This window comes from Arvicanthis niloticus, chromosome 16, assembly GCF_011762505.2.
Source record: "Arvicanthis niloticus isolate mArvNil1 chromosome 16, mArvNil1.pat.X, whole genome shotgun sequence".
Lineage (NCBI taxonomy): Eukaryota > Metazoa > Chordata > Mammalia > Rodentia > Muridae > Arvicanthis > Arvicanthis niloticus.
The window spans coordinates 35356963-35384689 of record NC_047673.1 but is presented as its reverse complement, the minus strand read 5'-3'; the positions used below and the strand labels follow the sequence as shown (position 1 = coordinate 35384689).

The following is a 27727-nucleotide window of genomic DNA, read 5'->3' as shown; positions in this document are numbered from 1 at the left end:
AGAGGACCTGAGTTCAATTCTCAGTAGCCACATCAAGCAGCTTGCAAACTCCAGCTAGCCTCTGAGAACATTGCCCACGTGCATCTTATGGGCTCACACAGACACACATAAATAAACATTAAAATAATAGACATAAACAAAAGAAAAATGTGGTTTCTCAAAAGCAAAGTTATTAATACAGTAAAAGTATATTAACAAACTGAACCTTAGAATATATAAAAAGCCCAAGTTAAGGGGTATGGATGTAACTTATTATAGATTGGTATGTACAATGCCTGGACTCAAAGCCAAAACATCAGGGAGGGAGAATAGTCAATTTGTGTTTATTCCAGGAAAGTAAAGTGGTGTTCTGTAGACTCATTTTCACCCCCCAACTCCCAAGTGCATACATATTGACTTACAACTATCTATAAGTCTAGTTCCAGGGGATCTGATCTCCTTCTCCAGCCTCTGAGAATATTGTACACATATAAAGCACAAACATACATGCAGGCAACGCCATACACACACACAAAATAATAAAAAAATATTTTTTAAAAGAAGAAAGCAAGCTTACCTGAACATTTGAAAATAAGCCTCATGAAGAAAAAAGAAGAGAAAATGTATACCATATTGCAATTTAAAACCATCTGATGTCTTTAAAAAAAAAAGAATCTTTTTTAAAAGATTTTTTTAAAATCATTTTCGTAAAAAAAGAATTTTTGAAATAGAGACTTTTTCAGTCTGACATACTCTGTCTTCTGAAGATGGATATCCAGTTGTTCTGGTATCATTTGTTGAATAGGTTGTGTGTGTTTAATCCAACAAGTATCTTTTCATCTTTGTAAAATAGCAGATGTCTGTAGTCATGTGCACTCATGTCTGTGTCTTCTGTTTTGCCCTACTTGCCTGTGTCTGCTTGGTGTTGGTACCATGCTGTTTGCATTAGAATAGCTCTGTAATATATCTTGAAATCTGGAATGGTGCTACCTCCCATACTGACCTTTTTGCTCAGGGTTGTTTTGGCTATCCTTGGTCTTTTGTGGTTTCAAATGCATGTTAGTATTTATTTTCATACTTCTATGAAGAATGTTATATGGATTTTATCAATTGGTTATATAATACCAAGGGATCAAGCTTGGAAACATGTATATATATATGAAACATTGTATGGACTTAGCAAGTTGTAATTGTGTATGTATGTAGCAACAATTTCAGAAAAAGATGTCTTTCATCTTCTTAGTTATACTTATTCCTAGATCTCTGCAATTTTAGATGCTATTGTGAATAGAAATATTTCCACAATCTTTCACTCTCAGCACGCATTACTGGTATATAGGAAGTCTACTGCTTTCTGTAACTTGATTTTCTGTCCTGCCACTGTTGAAGACATTGATTGATTGATTGATTCTAAAACTTTTCTGATGAGACTTTTAGAACCTCTTATATAGAGTATCATGTCATCTGAAAACAGAAATAGTTTTACTTCCTCTTTTCCTATTGGCATCCCTTTAATTTCATTTTCTCTTATGGCAGTAGTTAATTCTTTATGTAGTATATTTAATAGGAGTCGGGAGACTGGAGAGTGTTATCTTGTTCCTGATTTTAATAAAAATTTCTGGAATCTGAAAACTGTTTTACACAGCAAAAAATTAATAAAGACATTAGCAAATGGGAAAACATACAATGATCATGGGTCAGAAAGCTGAACAACAGAAAGGTGTTTGCCCTGAGTCGCTCCATTAGAAACAATGGGATTGGTGTTCTGGAAAAAATCTATCTGAAATGTAAAAATGAAAGGGGTGGGTAATTATAGGACTTTAAATATCAAGCTAGAACACTTTTCAATAAGTTTCCCTGAAAGTCACCTGGCTGCTCAGAGAAATCTCAACTTTTGTCATTAAAATTTAATTGGACACATATGCCGAAGCTGATTTCTTTTCAGAGTTCATAAAGAAGTTTAAATTTGTAATGTATTCTTTAATAACTTTATAGATGTGTAGAATGTATTGAGGGCATTTATGCCTGCTCCTTTCACCCCCAGCTCCTCCAAGACCTCCTCAAACATTGTCTTCCACTTTCATGTCTCCTGCATTTTTACCCTGGGTCCAGATAGTGGTGCCCAGATGCTCATGAGAGTGAGGTGGCATCTATCTACTGGAGCATGGACGACTGACCATGGGCCACATGAATAAAAAAAAAATACTTAACTGTCCCTCGTCCTGTGACCATCAGTTGCTAAAATAGCTTCTCAGCAAGGGGTGGAGCCTCATGAGCCGGTAACAGCTCGATCTTGTACAGGTCTTATGCAGACAACCATAGTTATCATGAGTTAATGAGAGAAGAACCCTGTCATGTCCAGAAAATGTTATTTCCCAGCAGTCTCCCTAGACTGTAATCCTTGTAAGCATTGAAGTATATAATTGTATTGCTTCATAAGACATTAAGTGTATGTTTATGTAGGGTACCAATCTCCTTCTATATTCCTTTCCCTTGTAACTATTGAAGTCCATGCTTTTCATTTCATCTTTGAATTTTTCTGCAGTAATTGAGGTTTTATCATTAATAGGTTAGCAAAACCATTACTATATGCTTCCTATCTGTCTGAGAATTAGGGGCTAAGCAATGAGAGCATCATAATACTTCATAGAGGACCTGCTGACAAGTGTCTACCTCATAAAGGTGTCTATTATTCTCTCATAAGCAGAGATCAGACATGGAGGGTCAAGATTCACCCAATGTCTTTTGGAGTATGTCCTTGTTAGGGTTACTATCATTATGATAAAACATGGTGACCAAAGGCAAGTTGGGGAGGAAAAGGCTTATTTTGCTTACATATTCATGTCATAGTCCATTATTGAAGAAAGTCAGGGCAAGAACTTAGAAAGAGCAGAAGCCCAAAGGCAGGGGTTGATGCAAAGACCATCAAAGAATATTGCTTACTGCTTGCTCATCATGGCTTCCTCAGCCTGCTGTCTTATAAAACCCAAGACCACTAGCCTAGGGATGGCACCACCCACAGTGGGCTGGGCCCTCCCATATCTATCACTACCTAAGAAAATTCTCCATAGGCTTCCATGCAGCCTGATCTTATAGAGGTATTTACTCAATTGACCCTAGCTTATGTCAAGTTGACATAAAACCAGCTAGTAGGGGGTCCTTTATTTTCCTGGCTGTCCCTACTCATGCTGTGACAAGAAGCTGATGAGTATCTGCTGAGGACAGCAAAAATTATATCAATATTTAGCCTGATTATCAATTCCATGTCTTGACTATTATTAAAATGTTGGTGTTTTTTAATATTAAAATACAAAAGTATGTTTCTATAAGTTATGACTACTGGTCACTTAGAAGGTAATTTATTCTTTCAAAAGGCTGTTTCTGAAAATAAAGTATTAGAAATAATTATAGTTTCTAAATTTCCACTGAATTCAGGGGTCATGGTTCTGTTTCATTCTTCCATTCACTTCAGTAGATTGTTAGCCAGGCATGTAAATTTTGATAAATCTAATTTCACAGTCTGTAAAATGAAGTGATTAATCTGAACATGAGTTCTAAGGTCCCTTTTATGATTCTGTCACCTGGACATGCAAAAGTATAAAAGATAAGCTGTCTTTTATCCTCTCAGTTTCAAGAAATAAAGGACTCCATCAAGTTCACTATACTAAATTGGAAATATTCTTCACATATCTGTGAAATACTACAATGAGTCTGGCCTTGTAATAGAATATAGCTTGCTTTGAACATGTATTGTGATAAGACAAGCAATGTTCAACTGAATTGAATTTTTTTCTATGATGGGCATGAATACATGAAGATATATAGGTAGTGTGTGTGTGTGTGTGTGTGTGTGTGTGTGTGTGGTGTGGTGTGTGTGGTATGTGTGGTGTGTGTGTGTGTGTGTGTATGTGTGTGGTGTGGTGTGTGTGTGTGTGTGTGTGTGTGTGTGTGTGTGTGTGTGTGTGTGTGTTTTAAACCAAACCAGAAATTCAGGTTTATGGTCCACGTTCAGGCACGCAGCTAAAACAGTGTTTGAAACACCCTCCATTCTTAGCCAACTTTTAATTGCTAGCAAATAATAGAAGACAAATGGAACACTTGAACGTAACAAGAAATCATATTCATCTTTATGTATGTGTTCATACAAACTTACACGTGTAACTTTTATCAAAACAAAGCATAGGCCCTCCAAGATTTCACGGTAACTCATCCTTGCCAGTGACAGGGTACATGACAAAGTAAAAGGTAGCGACAACATGCAACTAGATAATGGATGTATTTTCAGAAATATAAATTCAGTATTAAAAATCCAAGCGTCTTAAGGTTTTATTCAAAATAAAATAGTAACCAAACTCACGTTAACATTGTATATTGAAGTACTTTGAATGAGCTGAACATTGTTGAAGTAAACATGGCCCCTGTAGGTTAGTGGCCACAGAGTTGATGAAGAAACTCTACTAATAATTCCCTACAGTGTGAATCCACTCGCTGACATGATTCTTAGATCTGCATGGCAAGTGTTGATTCTCTTCTGGCATTTGGTCCTTGGTGTACCAAACCTCAAGAGTTTTAGGAGGGCTGCTGATCATCACAGAAATGAAAGGCACCTCTAGTTTTGTTTTATTCAAAACAGTTTCTTCACTTCGTGTTACTAAATTAGATAGATTTACACCAAACACTGAAAGGTGAGCGTTCTATCAGGAACTAGAGCACCAGATTGACAGAAGAAAGACACGCCCGGTGTCTGATGTCCAAAGCGCCAGTGACAAACGAGCATTGTATTTGTAGACTTCCTGAACTGAGAAATAAAGGTATCACTTCCTACAAATGTGCCATTATTTTACCATTATTAACAACATAGCCCAGCATGCAAATAGTCCTTGACTCTTTAAAGCTGTAGAAACCGTTCACATCACTCAACATCACCAACATTAAAAATTAAACAAAAAGCAGTTAACTGGATGATACATACGATATGATCATGTAGGCATACCTAAATAATATCTAAATACCTAAATAATTTCTCTCGCATTAAACTTTCTAACGGTAAAATACATTATTTTTTAATTCATTTATAATGTTTCTGTCTCAGAGATGAAAAATACAATCTATTATCAAGGCTAATGATTTTTTATATTCATTTTTGATTATCGTTCCATAATTAAAGTTACAATTTTTTGCTTCACACTTTAAAACATGGTTTAAATTTGCATGATTTGGTCCATTTCCTTCTGTTTCTAGAAAAGTATAAGTTCATTCTATTAGGTTATGTCCCAATATGTTGGGAACTTGATGACCAAAAAGATTTCTTAACATTCTTTAGTCTGTTGTTAGTCTTGTATCTCACATATAGAATTTAATTTAATATTTTTCCTGTTGGTTTTATACTTGAAATTTTGTTTTACCACTAACCTTTTATCCTTTGATAAAACAAGCACTTATTTAGTAACTTATTGTTATATTTATCTGTAGTAAATATTGATAATAAATAAAACCACTTGCATGTACTGTGTAAATTTTCAGGAACACACAGCCATGGATTTCAAAATGCCTGTGACCAATAACAAAGAACTGTAGAGACGACAGCAACTTTCCCTGTGCAGGGATCATTTGCAATTGAAGCTTTGTTCTCAAACATAAAAGTCAAAGAGTGAAAAAGTAAGCTAGAGGAAAAAAATTGAGAGATATTTTTAAGGGAAAAAGTTGCTTAAAGATTATTATACAATGAAAGGGTCGTGGTGGTGTGGATCCCCTGAAGGATCCACAAGTTCAAAGCCTTCATGGGCTGCATAGTAAGTTAGGTTCAATTTGGGCAGTTCAGTGATGAAACACTACCAAAATAACAAGGAAAAAAGGGGTGGGAATATAGCTACTATGTGTTTGCGTAAAATTTGCAAGGCCCTGGGTTTAATCCTCACTAACACACACACACACACACACACACACACACACACACACACACCACACCACACCAACACACTGCATACACACACATACAAAAACACCTCCACACACATACCTCAACATATATTTCACATACACATAAACACATCACGCACACAAGAACACAACACACATACACACAAACATATCACACACACACAAACACAACACACATACACACCACACCAACACACACACACACCACATATATACACATATGCAAACACTACACACACACATACCTCAACATACACAGCACATGTATACACACTACACACCGACACACACAGGCACACACACACAAGATTATTATGCTCAGGAAACTCTTAAATCATAATGATTGGGTGTTTTAAACTGACTTAAAATACACCTCCTACTTTCCAAATAAGTTTGGTTGTTTACAGTGAAATATTTAGTGACAGCATCAGAGGTAGTCCAAAAGATAATCAAAACTATTATTTATTATGATGTTCAGAATGAGTGTGCTTATTCAATAAGTAATTATGAATTTAATACTTAAGATTGATTACCCTATCTGATATCCTCCAAGAATACATGAAGTCTGAAGATATATTGGGTAAAAATGCCATTGCTTAAACACGTAAATTATTTACACACATACACATGTACATATTTGGTAACACACATGCAATTGACAAAATGAACTTCCTAAGTCATTTCTAAGCAAATGACAATCCAGTTAGTGTAATCAGTTAACTCAATTGTTCAGAACATGATGTTAATATAGAATTTGTGATATGTTCTGAGTTTAAAATATTATGTTAAATATTATTCCCACCATTTTTTTGATAAGAAATAGAAGCTTTGAATGTAAAAGAATTTGGTAACATTCTGAAGATAAAATTTGTGCTTATAGGAGCTGGAGACACAGCTAAGCAGTTAAGAGCTAAGAACGTGCAATTCTTGTGTGTGTGTGTGTGTGTGTGTGTGTGTGTGTGTGTGTGTCTTTAAAAAAAAACTTTCTATTGTTTTCTTTAAGAATTTCATATGCTATACCCCAATCCCACTCATCTCCCCATCCCCCCATATGCATTCTCTGCCCTTGCAACCCCGCAAAAGAAAACACAAAATAAAAAATTTCGCCATGAAAGCTGTGGTTTGCCCAAGCAGCTTTTCTGGTAAACGTTCATTGCCATGGGTCACTGGGCTGGCTTGAGGCCTCTGGCTTCTGCTTCAGAACCAAACCCTGCTTTTTTCTGGCAGTGAACTTCAGTCTGGTTTTTAGTATCCAGGTCACATGACTTTCAGCTGCCTGTATCTTCTGCTTCAGGGGAATTCACCTTCTCCATCCTTCAAAGATACCTAAATTGTGTGCACATACAGCCACACAGAACACACACATCCACATAATTAAAAACAAAGTGTGAAAGATCTTTTAAAAAATCTTGGGTATATATACCCCAACAACTCCCTGTGACATAATTAAGTATTTCCTAAATTTCCCTGGTGAAAACAGTCATTGGTGGAATTTCGTCTGATTATCTCTAATTTTCCAGAGAAATTCTATTTAGATATGCAGGTAACAGCAAATTTATCAAACTGTAATTTTTGCCTATGTGTATGTGTGTGTGAATGCATGCATATGGACCCCCCCCGTGTGTGTGTATGTCTGTCTGTGTGTGTCTATGTGTGTGCACTCCAGCATTTGTGTATGTGTGCGTGTGTATGTGTGTGTGTGTGTATCTATGTCTGTATCTGTGTGTATGGTCACAGCCACCAACTTATGCTTGTAACAGTTTTGTTATAGGTCTCTATAATACAGGAAAGCATTACCTGTGATTTGTAGCAAGCCATTGTTTGGAACATACACCACAGCAGTCCCTAGCAGACCCCTGGGATAACATACAGTCAGCATTTATATAACCTGAGTCTGTCAAACACAGTTTGGTTTTGCCCCAAGACATAAAATCTTATTGGAGCAAACAAACACCGAAGTGAATTACTGTAGAGTATTGGTTTTGCACCTTCTGTCGAACAAGAGCTCTTTGGTTTAAATTCTTTCCTCCTCCAATCAGACCACTGATCTAGGGCACAGGCAGTGCTGTGCCCAAGTTCTCCTGATCCCTTCGTTTTTAAAAGAATTGTGTAGATAATCCAGTCCATCAAGAGAAATTCAAAGTAGTGAAGAAACCACACTAGGCTAAATAACTAATAAAGTTGAATAAGACAATGTCCGTAGCCATTGCCTTCACACTCACAGCTGAATAAAACCTTGTGGTGTGGTAGTTCGTTGCCAGCTGGTACATGCAGCACAGTTCAGAGTGTCAGATACATGGGTGATGGATGGAGCCACCCAATACTGGGAAACCACCGGCCAATGGTGCACTCTGGTGGCTCTGGTGGCTCTGGGTTTTCTATACTGTGGAGCCATTTGTAGACTCCATCTACACTTTCTGTTCTTTAGTGACAGTCTCTTACCTCACTCCTCATTTTTGCTTCTCTTACTCACTTACAAATAGACACATTTATTTTTCTTTTCCTGTTAGAGAAATTGTCAAAGATGTGAGGAGAAAGAGATTATAGCCGTCCCTCAGTATCTGCTGTGGACTAGTTCCAGGATCCCTGGCACCAAGAATATGAAATCCTGAAGATGCTCAAATAACATAGAGAAAAATGAGGCAGTATTTGTATATAACGAATATATAGCTTCACATATGCAGTACTTTAAATCATTGCTGGGTTACATTTAACGTTTAGTGCATTATACTGCATTGTTTAGGGGGTCAATAAGAAGAAATATGTCCATGTTCAACCCAGGTTAATTTGCACTACTGGCTTTTAATCTGATTATTTCGATCCAGCCATAGGTAAGAATAAACACCCTTTATCATGCATTTCAAACAAAAGAAAGATATCATATGTCTCTCTTGTCTTAGATTCATTTCACATTTTGTTCAGTTTGTCACTATGATATGTAATGCTAAGTGTGTGGGCCCCCAAGACCTGGTTGCCCCAGAGACGAGAGAGTCTGTACATAGACTTTCTCTGCTGATAGACGTTGTTTATTTAACATATGTCTGTGTGTGTTCAGTATTCCTTTCAATACTGGAGATCTGATTACGGGGCAGACAGGAAGTCATTTCCAACACCATGGAGGCAACCCTAAAGAGCTTCAAGTTGGAAAGATTGGTTTCTAGACATGAGAAAGCAAACAGGGAAAGCAATAAGACCCCAATCAGTATGGATAATACACTAGCACCACTGGCTTTTTACACAGAGTCCACCTTTACTAAATTATTATTGGTTATTGGTGGAGAGGGCTTACATTTAATCTTATCTGCTTCATCATTTGAACTGTCCACAAAGAACATCTTGGCTGTGCACAGTGAGACGATAATCTTTTTGTATTCCTTTCTGAAATTTTGGTTCAGTAGCCCATATATAATCGCGTTGAGGCAGCTGTTGAAATACGCCAGGTAGTAACTAGCCACGAACAGCCACTCTGGGATCCTGGGGCCCATGGTGGCAGGGTCTGAGGCCACAATAAGACCTATGAAATTGAGTGGGGCCCAACAAATGGCAAAAAGTACAAAAACTACGAACATGGTGACAAAGTTCCTGAAGTCCTGGGGCTTCAGTTTGGGTTTGTTGTCGGGCTTCACCCTCCGTCTGACCTGAAGAACCAGGATCCATATCCTTAAGTAGCAGAAGATGACAATAATCATAGGCACTATGAAATGAAAAACCACCACGGCTATCGTGTACGCGGAGCTGACAGACTGGGTGAAGGTACAGGAGTAGATCCGAGGATCATACTGGAGAGTTCCCGTTTGCAGGTTGGGCATGATGGCGATGAGTGTCAGCATCCATATCAGGAACACGTAGCAGAGGGAGTTCTTGTTACTGTATATCTTGTCATACTTGAGACTGTGGCAAATGTAGCAGTAACGGTTCATAGCGATCCCCGTGATGTTGAATATGGAGCCGATGACGCTCAGGCCCATCAGAAACGCACTGACTTGACAGTGCAGATATCCTAGATTCCATCCATTGTTAAGGATAGATGTCAGCACCAAGGGATAGGGGTAAATAGCCACCACGAGGTCTGCAGCAGCTAAACTCACCACAAATAGGTTCCCTGAGAGAGAAAAATGTAGAAAACACAGGTTAATACCGGAGTAATACACATTGCATCACTGAGCATGTGCTAAAGAAAGGGGGATTGGAAAGATAACCAGGGCAAACTTGAAGACTGGAGATTGGATTCTCCGTACCCATCTAAAAGCTCCATGGGCTTGGAGCCTGCCTATAGTCCCAGTGCAAGTGAGGTGTAGACACGGGGAGCCCAGAGCAAGCAAGCTAGCCAGACAAGTAGTAGAGGCAAACTCTGGGTTCAATTGACAGAGTCTGTCTCAATGAATAAGTTATACAGTGACTGAAGAAGATACCCAGTATGAAGCCCCAGCCTCACACCCATGAGCATACGTGTGCATATACCCATACAGACATGCAAAATATATATGCTCATGCAGCATACATACTTCCAAATGCTAAAGGAACAAAAAGAAGGGAGAGAGGGAGAAAGTGGTGGAGAGAAAGAGGGAAAGAGACACAGCAAGAGAGAGGGGGAGAGAGAGAGGAAGGGAGAGAGGGAGGGAGTGCACAAGCTATTTCTACAACTTATATTGACCCGAAACCATAGATATTGCGAGATGATAAATTAATGTCACCAAGAAGTGCAAACACTGCCCTTGTTCAGTCAAGTTCATTTTGTGAATTTCTGTGCCTCCAGAACATTTCATTCCTCAAAGGACTGAATTTCAGACGAGTTTCCCTTCCTTTAACAAGTCTCGGGATCATCACATGTTCGCGGCTTCCTTTGTTTGGAATTGCACCTGAGAAGTATGACATGATCTACTTCTCAAGTCAGCCTCAGATGGCTTCCTTAAAATCAAGGTCTTTGATCTCTTTAGTTCTTCCAAAGGCTCTCTAGCTTTGGGAGTTGGAGGCTCTAATACGTTTGCCCTAAGAGGGAAGGGTGCCACCATCAGTTTCTAGATTCAAATGCTGGCATCATCCCTCACTGGCTATGGAACTGGACCAAGTTATTTCACTCTGACAAGTTTCTATTCCCTCTTCCGTGATACAGAGGTGCTTGATAGTGTCTCCCTCCTAGAGTCAAGTGAGCCTTACGTGAGGCAGTTTATGCCAAGCTCTGTGCACTGTCTCCAACTCATATAAAAGTCAGCCTGCAGAAGGAGAGAAGGAATTCTCTTGTATTTAGGAATAACTTAAAATCAGGGCATTAAATTCCACATATTCACAGTAAGTGTAATCATCTGTACTAATGTCATAACTGGACATGTTTTCAGTGTATAGAAAAAGGACTCTAGCTGAGTTTCTGAGATGTTCTACCAACATGCTCTTTCATTTTGTGGATTTTTAAAGGCTTCATTTTCTAATATCCCTTCTGTTTTAAATCAATCCTCAATCCAGTTTTGAAATTCTTATTAATGTTTTCCAATCCCATTCAAAGCATACATACCCCATTTTCTTATTTGCCTAGCCCCAAATAAGCAGTATCCTCTTTAAAGATGTCAGAATTTTGTGTTCATACTAATACATTACATCTGATAAGAACTTATCAACTGAACATAAAGGGTTCTGGGGTACTGTGTAGGAACAGACAGGAAAAAGAATTGTAACAGAATCAAGGGCAAATTTGATATCTGTCTGTAAAAGTGGATAGGATATTAACCTACATGGAATGGCACGGAGTTGACACTAGCATATGCCACCTCATAGACTAGCACAATGGCTCAGTTGGTAACATGCTCGACACACAAGCATAAGGACCCACCTTTGAATCCCAGCACCCATGTGAAAAGTGAGGCAGGTAGCATACACCTACAATCAGTGTAACAGGCAGACAGAGGGAGGTGGGTCCCTGGAGTTCACTAACCATCCGTCCATTCCAGCCAGCTGGATCAGGAGAAACCTTGCTTCAAAAACTAAGGAGGTAAACCTTGGAAGAAAATACTCAGAGTCAACCTTTGGCCTCCACAGGAAGGAACACATACATGTGCACTCCACACATACATACATGTGCACTCCACACATACATACATGTGCACTCCACACATACATGCTCATACCAACACATGTATACCATACCTACCTCCAAACTCCTAGAAGAATAAATGTCCTTAAAATGTCAATAGTTATGACTAAATGATATAGTACTCTTACCTAGTAGTGTTCTTAAATGAAGAAAGAAAGAAAGAAAGAAAGAAAGAAAGAAAGAAAGAAAGAAAGAAAGAAAGAAAAGAGAGAGAGAAAGAAAGAAGCCCCTTCCCTGAATCCTCCTAAACAAAACACACACAAACATCACAGTGGGAGGAGACAAAGCTGCCTGATAGACACATCTACATAGAATCTCTGGCTTATTTTTTTCCCCAAATATTTGTATTTCCCAAACATTAATTGAAATTAATTCAAAAAATTAAATTAATGATTTAATTAACACAGTTGAACAGTAATAAAGCATAATTTCTGTAAATGACAAAAAGGATCAAAGCCATCAAAAAAAAAAAAAATCCCAACCAACTATGACAACGTCTTTGGTTTGAGTTTTAAGCTCTCTAAAAGTAAATCTACACCAAGCTATTTTACCACATGACATTCCACATGGGTTTAAATTAAATTTTATTTACCACATGGGTTAAAATGCACTTTTTAGTGTGTCGCTGGATACCATACACATCATTTTAAACTATTAAATATTTTGCGCTAAAATGCACAGACTCCAGAATGTAGGTATTTAGCTTGTAATTTAAAATTATCTGTGGAGAAAAAGAATTTGCCATTAACCCTTTAGTTGCACCTCTATCACCAACTTTTAAAGGACTGACTTTTAAAAAATCTGGGGGGATGCAACAGCAAGTAAGGTGACTGCTGGGGAAACAGGAAGACCTGAGGTAATATCCCCACACCCAGGTAAAATGCCAGGCATGGGTACACGCACACACAGTCCCAGTGCTGGAAGAGTGGAGGTACAGAATCCCAGAATTCATTGGTGAGCCAGTCACCAATCAGTGACCTCTGGCTTCACTGAAAGACTGTAATTCTAAAACTAAGGTGGCAAGTAATTGATAAATATATCTAATGCTTACCTGTGGCCTACACACACATATGCACACATATGTTATACATGCATACATGTGTACACAAACTCATACATATGCATACACATATGTAAGCATGCAACAACATATGCGCACATGCACCACAAACAGTCACACAAAGAATTCGCTTTTCTGGCAACTTCCATATGTTTCTTACATCGTAATGGCTTTTCACCTTCTTTCTTTAATAGTAATTAATGAAACAGGGACTTTGAAACAAAGCTTATTCTGTTTCCATTGTCTGAAGAAAATAATATAATTTGCGTGGCCAAACGCAAGCAAAAGTTGCGGTGCATGCTGCTTGAGATACACACACACACACGGAACAGACACACACTCTTTGTGAGCACAGTCTAGAAATGGAGAAAACCCAGGTTTACAAACAAGCATGCAAATATCTGCCTTTGGAGAAGGCAGAATCTGCTGAGCTGAGCCAGAACTAGGCCTCCCTCCCCCACCTCTCTGGGCCCAGTCTCTGGGTCTCCTTCCCTTGTTAGTACTGGGATTTCAGGGGCAGGGGAGACTTTGCACTGACTGTAATAAAAGCGAATGGCGTTCCCTTCTAGAATGCCTTGTCCACCAGGTTGGAATTTTTCATGGCCTGGTTCAAACTAAGGGATTTATTGTATAATAACGGAGCCATGCTCTTGGAATTCACTGAACCTGTTTCTCATCTTAGAATATTGGTTTTGAAGGTTTGTTTTAAAGCCAGCTGCATCACCCCATGGTTGCATATCCCAGGATGGGATTCCTGTCTTATAGTATCATTAACCTCATACCAAAGATTCACTGGTCATAAAATCAAGGGTGGATGTTTGAGTTTTTCCTCTCTCAACCACAGGAGAGACTTCTTACCAACTCTTTGCTTCCTGTCTTTTGTCCTTGCAACTTTAGGTTCCCTTGGTTTTGCAAGCTATCAACCTGCAGCCCACAGGCCGTTTGTACCCCAAGATACCAATCTGACCTGACACCTCAATAGACCACCACACCATGGTGCCAAAAGCCTCCAGAGAGTCTTGATACTCTAAATCTTAATCTGAGGAAGAAAGTCTTCTACTACCAGGCAAGCTGTGGCTTCACTAAACTAGAAGTAGAGACTGACAGTCATATACCTTGGGTTCTTCATTTCGGTGAATCAATGTATCTGTGTGTATGGTGGGAGGGGGTACTATTACTGTAACTGGTTTTAATTATTAAGAGAGAAGACAGGTTGTAATTAGACAATCCAACTCATAAAGTATACCTTAAAGGCAAGGAACCCCTAGGGCGTTTTAGCACTCCCAGACCTGTAACTAAATCCAATGAAAAGCTGAGATAGCCCAAATCAGGTAGAACTATCAATTTCCCCAGAGATTTAGAAATAAATATACAAGCCATCTGAATAGGTAAGTGACCACAATGTGTGGAGGGAAGAGAAAATGGGGAGTGGATAGGACTTAGAACTACTCATAATGATCATGTGACCAACTACAGAGACAAACAGTAAAATAATTATTTATATTTCTTGTTTACCATGTCGAGACGCCATTAGCCATTATTTTTTTTCTTCCTTTATGATACTGGCTTGCTGTCCAGTTTGTGGTAGAAGTGAAGGTTGTATTTCAGTAGACTGGAGGGTATAAACAAAGACTGTGATTCAGCTGGAAAAATAGTAAAACTCATAAGAAGATGACTGACTTAGGGAAAGAGTGTTGCTGCATTCCAATTTTCAGAAGAATGGTGACATTTTGTCAGGCGTCAGTTTGGTATCTTCTTTATTGGGAAGTTACTTTTTGACTAAAATAAATATCTACCTGTCAAATACTACGAGGGGATCTACTGTTCTGGTGCTGTATTAAGTCGGTTGAGGAAAATTCAAAACTATGTTTCCAAAATTATCTTCCCTATACAGTCTTGGATCAGTATGACTCACAAAAGAATTTTTTTTTTTTTTTACTTGACACAGAAGAGGAGAATGAGGTGTACTTTTCATGCTTGGAACTTTAAAGTGATTTGTTAGACAGTGATGTAGCTCCACCATGAAGTTAGCTGTGTGAGACTTTGAGAATGTCCTGTTGTGGACCAGATTTTTACGGCTCATTAGTCACTTTGTTGCTTAAAAGAAATCTGTCTCGTGCAAACCTCATTCTCGCTTGCCTTTGGATAACTACTTCTGCATCACGAGATGAAGTCATCATACTGACACAGCCCTTGTGGCCTTGACTTTAGGTTTCTGTCCTTAAAGTTGTCACATCAACCCTTTCACAATGACAATCTGTACATTAACGTAATATGAAGAGAGCTGATTTTCTCCTGAGCGCTCTCTTCAACATGCTGGCTGCAGAAGCTCAGCCATAAACTCTGTCTTCATGTCTGCTTACTCTCCTTACTGTATAAGCCTTACCGAGGTTGCTGCTAACGCCTGCCTCAGATCCTCTTTGCCAAGAGGCCCTGTTTCTCTCTGAAATATCTGAGACCCACATGCTCCCCATAGGCTCACAGTGGTTTAGGTCTCCAGAGACTGCCCTCAGTGACCAATGGCTGATACTGGAAGACAAAAGCCTTACATCAAGCATGGTCAATGCTGTAGATGGATTTATGCAGAGGCTTCAAGTTGTAGATTTAAGCAAAACCCAGGCTTTTCCTGAGTTCTCCTCCTTGCTAACTCTCCCTCCCTGCCATATGTTGCTTTCTCAGCCAGCTTAGAGAACCCCTGTCAAGCCCCAGTTTAACCATGACAGATCAATTCTCTGACTTAGATTCACATAACACCTTTTTAATAGGGAAGATCTGTCAGCCTCTTGCCAGTTCCGATGTCGGTTGATTTCCCCATGTGTGTCCTTGGTAAAGACAGCCAACTAATCGCAAGTTAGCAGGCTGCCATCTCAGATATACCCTTTTCTGCTGAAAAAAAAAAAAAAAAAAAAAAAAAAAAGACCCCTTAATGATATCTGCTCTGCCTTTCAAGGAACATTTATGTGTTTTTAAAAATTGCTCAAGGCTTCCCTATTAGAGAGAGAATGAAGCAGGCTGACCACACAGAATCACTAAGCTTTCTTCAGTGGGATGCTCTGTGGTTGAGAAACTATGAGCGAGGTTTAGTAGGGTGGGTTGGGGGCTCTGATAAGGAGTTAAGGCAGTGTATGAGGTCTAATTCTCCTAATGTAGCCAACTTTGCTAGTTCTGGTTGGGCCAAGGGGAGAGATTAGAATCGTCCTGACTCTCTCATTAGGATGGAGAGGGACTGCCTCCTTGGGCCACCAAGCTTGTCACTCAGCTTATGACAATGTTCAAGAACTTAAGACAGCTCTGCAGCTCTGTGATGACCTCAGGCAGTTCTCTAAGAAAGTCACTGGCTTCTTGGAAGAAAAAAAAACGAGAAACATCTTACTTTAGTCCCCCACATAAACTAACCAAGCTTAGAAGGGAGAAGGATGAGGTCTAAATGTTTCTTGGCATTGATCTCGACTCCTTTCATCTTCTCTGCACACAGCTACTCTCCCTGGAGCAAAACAACACAGAAGCACACACACAGTGAAGCTGTGCCCCTCAAAAACAGTACAATCCAGGACTCTGCCTGTGCTTCTTATGAACGCTGAGTTCAGCACACAGTAGGTGCTCAAGAAAGGTTTTCTGGGTAGAGAAACATACTCCCAAGTCTCTAAGTGGCATCTACACAGTAGGAATTCATTGCTCTCTTGCATTTATCTACCAGGGTTCTGTTTTTTGTTTTGGGTTTTTTGTTTGTTTGTTTGTTTTTTTCTCATTGGGCCAATTCCTATTTTCTTCCTTTTTCTGCCTTGGATTTTAACTGTGTAGAAAGCAAGACTGTAGACCCACTGATGACTGCTCACACAGATTTTTTTTTGGGGGGGGGGGTAAGTATCTGAACTTCAGTAAATTTATAGATTCAGATCCAAGAGGTCAGGTATCATGAAGGATTTGTTTTAAACCTTTTGTTTTACAGCCAGCCGGTTCAATGTGGATAGATGTTAATGGTCTGACTAGAGGAAGCTGGTGGGCTTCGGGATGGGGGTGGGGGCCGATATTCTTTGGCTGTGCAAGGGAACATAAAAAGTTTATTTTTCTTTGTGGTGTGTGTGTGTGTGTGTGTGTGTGTGTGTTTCAAATCCCAGGAGCAGTACCTGACATTCCCGATTTTAAAAGGTCTGGTTGCTTTAGAAATGGATCTTTTCAGAGACTAGATGCAGTCTGCAGCCCAAGTATAGAAACGAGTTTCCATCTGGATTCACTTCCTAGCGGTTGTCGGTTGCTAGTCTTATCTCTGGTAAATCAGGTAAGTCAGTTTCCCAGAGCCTCCAGCGCCTTGCCCTGTCATAAACCAAGCCGATAGTGACACTGGTGAGGCCGAGAGAGTGTATGAAACGCACTCTTTACCTTGAATGAATACCCAGTTCTCAGTTCTGTTCCCCTTGATGGGATCACATTTTCTGTTTTGCAGAAAGTCTCTTGTCTGAAACCCAGGCTCCTCCCATCATCCCTCGGTAATGGGGAATCCCTCCACTTTCTTAACCGCTCCTCCTGTTATTGCTGCCCTCAAAGCTGACCCCAGCACAGTCTCTTTCTTTCCAGTTCGTTTCTTAACCCAATTTCTACCGATATCGAGACGCTACCCACCCGCCACACTCTGTGAACCTCTCTTTAGCACTCAGTGACCTTCTTGCTAACCCATTCTTTAGCATCTCCCATTGTTGCCGAACACACTGCTTATAGGCTACCCTGTCCTCGAACACAAGGTTTGTGCAAGCTGTCCACATCATAGCCTTCATGTAGTATCAGCTTCGTATCCCACACTGTATGCATCTGAGAATTTCACTACCTTCGTGCCTCCCTTGCGTTACTTCCCTTCAAGATCCTTAGTCTCCGCTTCTTTCACGGTGTCCCCAGCTCCCCATCCTACACTGTCTGCTGACGTAGAGGAAGTGAGAAAGTGGCTCACTTGCCATCTGAATACAACACACATACAACAAAACAGACTGAGAAACATTCCATTCCTTTAAAATAAAAGCGCACAGCCTTCTGGTACCGTCTAGCTCTCAGTAGCTGTTAAATCCTCCAAAAACTCCTGCATAATTTCTGCATTTGGCTACACTTGTCTCAGAAAGACAGTTAAGACAGAATATAAAATATTGACACTATGTTTCAGTCTTTCTTCCTTTAGATGGTAACAAATTACTGATAATTGCACTATTTTATTCATGCCCAAGAATTAAATTGAAACACAAGGGTAATATTTCAACCACATTAACAAAAAAAAATAAAAGAAACAGCATTAACTCCATTAAAGGTTTTGCTTCCTTATCTGCTTCTCCCAATCTTGAATCTGCTGGTGAAAAGCCCGGGTTAAGCAAGCAAATTAATTGTACTAAACAATAGCTCTAAATTGTGAAATCTAAAACAGAATCACCCTCGTGATTTACAGTAAGAAAAATCATGTTGCCTATTTACATATCAAAATTAAATCAAGGATAGGGCATGGAAGAGAAAAACTAGCAATAAAACAGTATGAAGTAAGATTTCCATAGAAGGAATTTTTAAGAGACTGCAGAGATGGATGGCCCAGTGGCAAAAATGCTTATTCCTCTTGCAGAGGACCCAAGTTCAGTTTGAAGAACCCACACAGCAGCTAGCAGCTACTACCTGCGACTTCAGCTCCCAGGGAGTTTGGCCTCTTTGAGTCAGGATGCTTTACTGCTATGTTAACACGTTTTGATTCGTATGTCTGTTTATTTCATGCTTTGTTCTTATCTAGTAAATAAAATATTTTTAATGATTGCATAAACATAAGAACTATGCAAATTGAAGAGACAGCTCTTGACGAATGGAATTCACATTACACACTGTGCATCTGTCTCCATCTTCCCAAAGATCCGTCATTGCTTTGTGAGGAAAACTTCCCAAGCTTTTTTCTAGTATTTGGAGATATACAGCATACAACCTCTATCTGTGATCACCTACATCAGGGTTAGGGGATTTGAACTCATGTCCTCATGAGTGCTCACTAAGATGGCACTGAGCTATCTTTCTCCTCTAGGTGCCGTGCTTTACACAAATTTAGAGCAGAGACCTTTACTCTGCTGCATCATCAAGAAGTTAACAATCAATCATATTCTAGCTTGCACTGTGGGGATACAATGAATATTTATCCAAATGAATATTCAATTCAATCAACACTCAGACAGCTCAATAGCAAGGCAGGTAAGCTCCCTTTCCACCTGCATGCATTAACAACTCAAATTGCCTGAAAGAATTTGAATAATAGTCAGCATTCTTTCGTATCCCTTCCTTTGAGGGTAATCCCTTCAATGTAATTGTCATAAATGTACAACTCCCTGGGTGAAAAAAATGTTTGAAATCTCAAGCATAAAAATGTAAAAGTGTATCTTGTCTGCAATACTATTAAACTTCACGGAAAGTTTCTAAGATGTCGTACCTCTCTTGTGAGTCAACTTGTTTGGCCAAACCTATTTGAGAAGTGAGAAAAATGTTGATACCAGTCGAAGAGCTGCCTTTACAGGGTTGAGTGGGTGAAATGAGAGGGCCACGCAGAGTTAGGTACATGTGCCAATAGACATTTAAGAAATGTCCATTGACTGCATTTTTGATGCTCTAAAAACTCCAAGAGAGCGCGTGCGCTTCTGCTTTAGAAGGAAGGGTCTCTCTACCAGTCTGACAGCTTAAACACGGTTAGGAAAGGAAGAGAAATCAATACAGCCAGCTTTTGTAAATCAGTGTTTACTTATATATCCTTTTAACTCATATCTCATTATTTATAAATAAGTATTGAGGAATGCACAGATTTTCTCACTCAGCAGGCAAATCAGTAGGTGATACGGTGTTCTGTAAGACTGCAACTTAAAAATTGAATTGGACTGAATTTGATCAGATTTTATGTTCTTCCATTCTTTCTCCTAAAGTAAAAGTTAGTGATCATACTAGGAGGGTTCTCTAGGTATTTTTTTTTTAAAAAACAGATTTAATGAAAAAAATCTTTATTTTAAATAGTCTTAGAGATTATATACATCAGTTATATAGTTAAGAATTCCATTTACACATTCTGAAAGTTCTTAATAAAAGATGTATTTTTCTTTTAATTATGCATACACACACACACACACACACACACACACACATGTTTGGACACTTGAATACAGGTGCCTGTGTAGGCCAGCAGTGGGATTCAAATCCCCTGGACCTGGAGTAACAGGCGGTTGTGAGCCAACCAACATGGGTAGTTGGAATTAAACTTAGATCCTCTGCAAGAGTGGTCCATGCTCTTAACTGTGGAGCTATCTGTCCAACCTCTCACATTCTGTAGCATTTGGTTTCACATGCTCATATACATATATAAGGATTATAATAGATATAATACGTTATAATACCAAAGAATCGGCACGTGAGACATCTCTGCATTACTGTAGCCTGTAGCCGTCTCCATTCCTGCCCTTCATCCTATAAATAACTCTTCCATCATCATCTCGAGCTGCCCTTCCCTCGTGCCTAAGCAGGAGCTCCCAGCGTTAACTGAAGGGCAGAGACACACAGAAGCAACCACAGCATAACCAGTCCCGGAAACTGTTACAGGGAAGCTACGATCATGACACAGGAAGCACAGGGGCACCTAGGGCCGCTATGGTGAAGGATGATGGAAGTCCCTTTGGAAAGGACTTTAAGAAAGTGCCAGATTCCAACAAACACTATCTAGGGAACATAGGCTTCCTATGAGCCAGAGTTTGCATAAGTCCCCCCACAGGACGTATGCGCCATATGGGTGTGGAAACATTGGGAGGTGAAACCCGGCTAGAAGCACGTCACAGGGTTACGGGCTTTAGGGGTATCTGATCTATGGACCCTTCTTACACACCATCTTCTTTGCTCCTGTTTGTCAAGAAGTGAAAAAAGATCCTGCTGCCCTGAGGATCTGCCCGAAACATGGGTCGAAGTAACCCTGGGCTGGACCCTTTGAAACCAAACACTCAGTAACTCTTCCCACATAAGTCCAAACCTGAAGCAGTATCTTGTCATAGCCAAACCAAAAGTGACTAATGTAGGTCCCAACCCTTCAATTCCTGGCTGATTTTTACTACTTTGTATTTTCTATTTGTTTTTGGATAACATACTTTAAATTAAATTAACCTTAAAAAGTAAAACCAAACTAAATGGAACTATTCCTCGAGTGCATTACAGAAATACTGTAATACTGTTATTTGTATATAAAGCCAGGTAAATAGATGGATGAATAGGTAAATAGATGTGTGGGTAAGTCCACTGGGAGGCAGATTCTAACTTATCTCCCTAGATTGTGTTGTGAGATAATAGTATTAGCCTCATTGACTAGACAGAGGACCTGTGTACCTCATCCCCAAGACAGACTTACACCCATGGTAGTCATGAGATTCAGCTTGTAGCCTCTGACTTTAATTCTTGGGTTTTGTTTTGTTTGGTTTGGTTTTTGTTTGTTTGTTGTTTTGCGTTTTGTTGTTGTTGTTGTTGTTTTTGTTTGGCTTGGGGTTTGGTTGGTTTTTTTGTTTTGTTTTGTTGGCATCACCCCCATGCTGGGTTGTCTGTCTTCTACAATAAGAAAAACTGATTCCTTGGCTATGAATTTGAGCTCTACATTTTCTCGGCTGCCTGAAGAGACTGTGGTGCAGACAAGTGAACTGTGGGAGATTGCTTTGAAAACTGCAGGTTGTGCTATGCATTTAGATACAGAGTGTTAGAGGCCGGATTTGCTACATGAGAAAATAAGTAGAAACCGGACCAAATATGCTATTCTGGGAAAAGTGAGACCAAAAAAGTGCAGTTTTATTAGTTTCTTGTTCTAACTTTTTTCAAGCATAGAGATGTTTCTAACACAAATTGTTCTATAGAGTTTTTTAAATTCCCAAAGTGTTGGACTGGAAAACTAATTCATATCATTGTTGGCATTGGAGATATATATATATATATGTGTGTGTGTGTGTGTGTGTGTGTGTGTACATATATATAATAAATTATTTGATTCTATGCAGAAATAATCAATCCACAATGACAATCAGTTTTTGTTAAACCAATTACAGGTCACGGCAATAAGAGAGTAGAGTTTTACCCCCAGTTTAGATTAATGATCATTGAAAAACTGGCTCAACCTGTTACTTTCAATTCATCCCAGAAGCTGGATTTTTTTTTTTTTTACTAATACTCTGATTCTCTTATGATTGATGCTTGCCATAACATTCACAGTGAGAAAATGCAAGATACAAAATTCTTTTTTGTGAAAAAGACTTCTGAAAGCATAATATGACTTAAATTTTTTTCCCAGATGTCTGTTATTTTTAAATAAATTTCTCTTCAGTTTTTTTCCAATTATCTGGTGTGTGTATATTTTATTTTGGTGTCAAGTGCTGTTTTCAAAGATCTCACAGAGCATTGGTGTTCAAATCACTAGTAACCCATGTGACAAGCCAGTCTTATGACCATAAGACGGACATAGCCAATGGTGCAGGAGACAATACCTCATTCTTTATTTATTTATTTTTTATTCTAACGGGTAAAGTGCTAGTTTTCATATCCTTGGAGTACAGCTGAGGGCCATGTGCTACTACATAAACCTCAACTCTCGAACATTGTCATAAACTGAATGACAAGGCTGACCGCTGGCAGAGGCTGTTCCTCTCCAATGAACACATCCTGACAGAGAGGCACAATTCTAATCTCTCCCCTTGGCCCAACCAAAACCAGCAAAGTTGACTAAGTTAGGTGAATTGATCCGTCATACACACCCTTAGCTTATCATCAGAGCCCCCAACCCATCCTGCTAAACCTCACCCATAGTTTCTCTACCAGAGAGCATCTCACCGAAGAAAGCTTGGGTGATTCTGTGTGGTTAGCTGCTTCATCCTCTCTCAAATAGGGAAACCTTGGGGGAGTTTAAAAACACATAAATGTTTCTTGGAAGGCAGAGCAGATATCATTAAGAGGTCTTTTTTTTCCCCAGCAGAGAAGGGTATATCTGAGATGGCAGCCTGCTAACTTATGATAAGCTGGCTGTCTTTACCAAGGACACACATGGGGAAATGAAATGACATCAGACCTGGCAGATCTTCCCCACACGGAAGAGATGTTATCTATAGCCACAGTGAAAAGCCTCAAAGCACAGGCTCTGGGCCACTGGCTTTAGCAAGTCCCAGGCTTCCCTATGTTACACAACACCACTATCCTCACACAGGAGCATTTGATTGATGAGAAGTTTCATATGCCCGCACAGCTATCCCTTGGTAGCCACAACAGAATTGTTCCACAGACCCTGTGCTACCCAGCTCCACAGATGGTCAGGTTGCTTAAGCAAGTGACAGGATATCTGCATAGAAACTATGTACATCTTTCTATACACTCTAAATCATCTCCAGGTTATTTATGGTAACCAATACTGAGCAGATGCCGACTCAGAAGACACTAGGACACGTGCCTGTCATCTCAGCTCCTCTGTGGAGGTCGGGGGTGGGGAGAGGGCAGGGCTCACTGAATCCTACCAGTTCAAGACCAGCCCAGAAAGTTAAAGCAAAAACAACTTGTGAATGCTATATAAGTTCTCTTATACTGTCCTGTTCATGGAGTAGTTATGGAAACCACACACACCCAATGTCTTTGACCCTCAATTGGTTGAGCTCTGGATGCGGAATCCTGAGATACGAAGAGCTCACCTTATCTGCTTTCACCCTATCCTTGGCAAGAAATTTACTCCACACTTCGTCTCATTCTTGTTGACTCCCAAGGGGACTTGAAACTTGGAATAAGATGGATGGTTTCCAAGGACTTATTGAGGACACAGAATGCTGCCAACTGTGTCGGTAGCTAGAGAGTCACTCTGGGGGCAGAGCAATACTCCCTTTTTATTTCCCTTTTATTACAGATGTTTTGCTTGCCCTGCTATGCATTCAAATTTAACACTAATGATAGTATGGGTTTTCCGTAGAGGGACCCAAGTCATAATTAGCAAGGAGGGCATTGCTCCCTAGTGTTTTCAGAACTGAGCCGGGGCACCTTTGCAGCAAGCACCACAAAAGATTGCATTTGCTCAGTTTTCCTGGAGTGCTGGTTTTGGGTCTGTCTATGATGGTGTCTGCCACATTGTGCTGTCTCCTGGTGTGCAGTAAACTTTCCCCTAACTTGATGCTTTTAATCATGGGCACTGAGATCCTAGTATGGAAGCTTTGTAGAATTCTGAATTTCCTATAAAGCCCAACAGGCTATGCTTAAAAGTCTAACAAATTGTTAACATCCACCCTTTGTGTATATCCTATACAGCTTGCATAGACTGAATTTTGAATAGGCAGGATATTGTTTTAGGAAAAGTTTTAATTAAGTGTAATGTATGTAGAGAAAAATGCAACTCTGCTTTTTTAGCAAGCCAAAACCAAAAGACAGTAGATAATAATAATGTCCAAATGCCCATTTAGTGTTATTTTCTTCATCTTTTTCAGAGTATTTTCATTTGTATCTTTTCATTTGATACTTGCAACAATTACAACACAGCTTTGTGTAGAGCAAGGGTGTTGGTGTTACCCCAGTCTGACAGATGTGGACAGTGAGGCTGGGTCACAACTGATTCCCTGGATTGGAATGTATACGGTGAGAATTTTATTCCCACGTTCGGTACATCATTTCTCATTAGCAAGATTTGGACGGGAGCAGAGCAGACAGTCAGTCAACCTTTCACGTCTGCTTGCCGGCTTGAAGGCAGTGCCTGTTGTGATTGGCCAGCCCCACGGGTAGTAAAATATCAGAGACTCCTTCCTGGAGACATCAAAGACAAACATAGTCTCTTGAAAAAAGGAAGAGGGCAAAAATAATTTTGCAATACCAGACTTCCAAAGGAACGAACTGCTTCAGAATTCAGATGTGCTAGCCTTATCTTTTTCCTCTCTGTTTCTCAACTTTCCCCTTATCAAAAAGATTTATATGTTTTTATTTTTATATGTATGAGTGTTTGCCTCCATGTGGGTACCACCCACATGCCTGGTGCCCATGAATGTCAGAAGAGTCTGTAGGATCTCCTGGAATTGGAGTTACCAGTGTATATGAGCTGCCATCTGAATGCTGGGAGCCAAACCTGGGTCCTCTGACGATCAGCCACCGAGCCATCCTTCCGGGTTGCTATTTTTCCTCATCTTCCCATTTTTAAAACCAACAAAATAAATTGAACAAATGCACGAACTGAGCAGTCATTGAAACATTTATTTTTGAGACAGGGTCTCTTATGTAACCCCAGTTTGCCTGGAACTCGATATGTAGACCAGGCTGGCCTGAGACCCAGCTGCCTTTGCTTCCCAAGTACTGGGAGTAAAGGTGTGTACCTGGCATCTCTAAAACTTTTAATAGGTACTCAACAATATGTTTGAATCAGCTATCTCTAGCTATGCTGCAAATCACCATTTATTCTTCCTCAAACGGTTTGAACTCAATGATGGTGTGTTTTGAACAAATAGGCCAGTTATATATATATATATGATGCTCTAAAGCTTTGCAGATTAAAACTCCCCAAGGGTCTTCTGTACAGTGATAGGAACACAGTATATAACCTCCAAAATAGTAGGGCAGTTGTAGTAGTTTGCCTAAGCCACCAGGAACGTGAACGCCTTTTATGGGAAATGTCTCGTGGGATTCAGACTTAAGTACAGGTTATGGAGACCAACGGAGCAAGAATTAGCTCCTCCCACTACTGACCCTGAAAGACACTGAGCCTCACTGGGTCCCTCTCTGTAAAGTGGATGAGTCTGTCGCCTGACCCTTGAGCTCACCAAGGGACTTTTTGTGTGGATGTTCAGAGCCCCGTGCAGTCTGTGGAGAGAGGCTTCTAGTTCTCAGAAGGGGTGTGGTTCCCCAACTCTTCATTTCTTACAGTGGTGGAGATCAACCCCAAGGCTTTACCAACGCTCTGCAAACACTAGCACCAAGCTACTGAATTCTGAAGGCAGAATTCTAGCTTAAGCCAATCATCCGTGAAAGGAAGTCATCCGGTTTTCTAAGCCAAACTGAATTCACATTATTAGACATCTTCAAACTAATTCTTCTACTTTGCCCAGCCTGAAGCATTGCAGATGCTTGGGCAAAGGGGAGACGCGTTCTGCCTGAATTCGAGTTTTCGCCAACTACCTGGTTTAAGACAAAAATACTATTTTGGGCAACTATTTAACCAAATGGCTTCCTCTCTGCCCTTCTACCAAAAGTTTACTTCCAAACAAGGAACAGAAATCCAAGCAGCCTGATACTATTTGAAGGTGTGAAAAAGCTCACGAGGAACCCACCAACCTGCTCTTATGCAGGGTAACTAGGTCAGCTCATTGCTCCAGGGAACCCCAAGTATAACTAAAACACAGAATTAACTCTAGTCCTATATTATATGCAAATGCATTTCTTGCTACAGTTTCTGGGTTTTTTTTTTTTATGCAGATTTGAGGAGCAAAAGCGCTTTCCCAGAATTCTTAGCGCCTTGCAGTTTGGTGCTATTAGCTGAAAACCACGCTTGACAACAAAACACAAACAGTGGCTCTGTCATTTTGGCAGCTTATGCATCTTCAAGTTTAGCGAAGTTGGGAAAACGGATTTATATGCAAATCCAAATAACCAATATGTTCGTTGATCTAACTTGAAAAGGCATCTAGAGGAAAGAGATGCTGCTGAAGGGAACAGAGTTCCACATCTCTAAGGACTGAAGACTTGTGCATGATCTCTGACATCTTACAGAGGGACAGAGTCAAGAGAAGATACCCCTTTATTCTTTAGGAGGGAAAATTATCCAAAGTCCTGTTTCTCAGAAACGGACTTTCTGAAGTTTTCTCAGTGTCCCTCCCGCAAGGGAGCTACCGCTGGGAGAGCTGCCCGGAGCCCCTACCTGCATTCCTGAGCTTCTTATTGCGATACACAGACAGGATAACCAGCAGGTTGCCCAAGATGTCCACCACGATGGTAAAGAGGAGGATGAAGGCCAGTGTAGAGGCCAGCCACGACGGCCGCTGTCTCCCTCCTTCCCCGCCGCCTGGAGCCTGCTGAGAGGCGTTGAGCAGCTCGCTGCCATTGCCCTTCATGGTCCCCTGGGTGCCTCACCGCAGCACAGCCAGGGCCATTGTCCTGTCGCCCCGAGCCCTCGAGTGCCCAGCTCTGCTCGCGCCCTCTCCGCCACTTTTTATGGCTGGGCACAGCCCTCCCGCGCCTACTTTGCATCCTTATGGCTGCTTCGCGGCGGTCCTGCCCGCTCCAGCCCCTCCCAGTGGCAGGACACCCTCTCTAAACTTGGCCCACCGCCGCCTGCTGACACCTGCTGTCCACTGCCCCGCAGCTTGGACTCAGAGGTCCCGCAGCGCGTGCATATTGCGCCCCCGTGTGGTAAGACTTGGTGAAACAAGTGGAGACGTCAAATGGGGGAAAACTTGCACCCTGATTTGGCCATGATTCAGACTTGAATTCTAACCAGGACTGAAGTAGATCAGGCTACTAGATGCCCTGGATTCCTTATGGGCAAAACGGGGATGAAATAGAATCTAAATCATCAACTTTCATAGTCACTAGTGTGTAAAAATAAAATAACAATGAAATGAAAAGCACACCTTTTTCTTCCCGCATAGCACGATTTAATAATGTCTGTGCTGGATGTTTCTGGCAATTAAATGAAACAAAATGTA

General features: G+C 40.3%; 1 protein-coding gene across 1 annotated transcript; it reads right to left on the bottom strand.

The window, feature by feature from the left end:
* Window positions 1-4077: 4077 nt before the first annotated feature.
* On the bottom strand, window positions 4078-27325 carry Mtnr1a (melatonin receptor 1A). Its single transcript, XM_034520976.2, has 2 exons — window positions 26941-27325; window positions 4078-10021 (listed from the first exon to the last, which is right to left on the bottom strand). Exons 1-2 carry the CDS (start codon window positions 27131-27133, stop codon window positions 9153-9155), a joined length of 1062 nt encoding a protein of 353 aa, XP_034376867.1. The 5' UTR covers window positions 27134-27325; the 3' UTR covers window positions 4078-9152.
* Window positions 27326-27727: the final 402 nt, after the last annotated feature.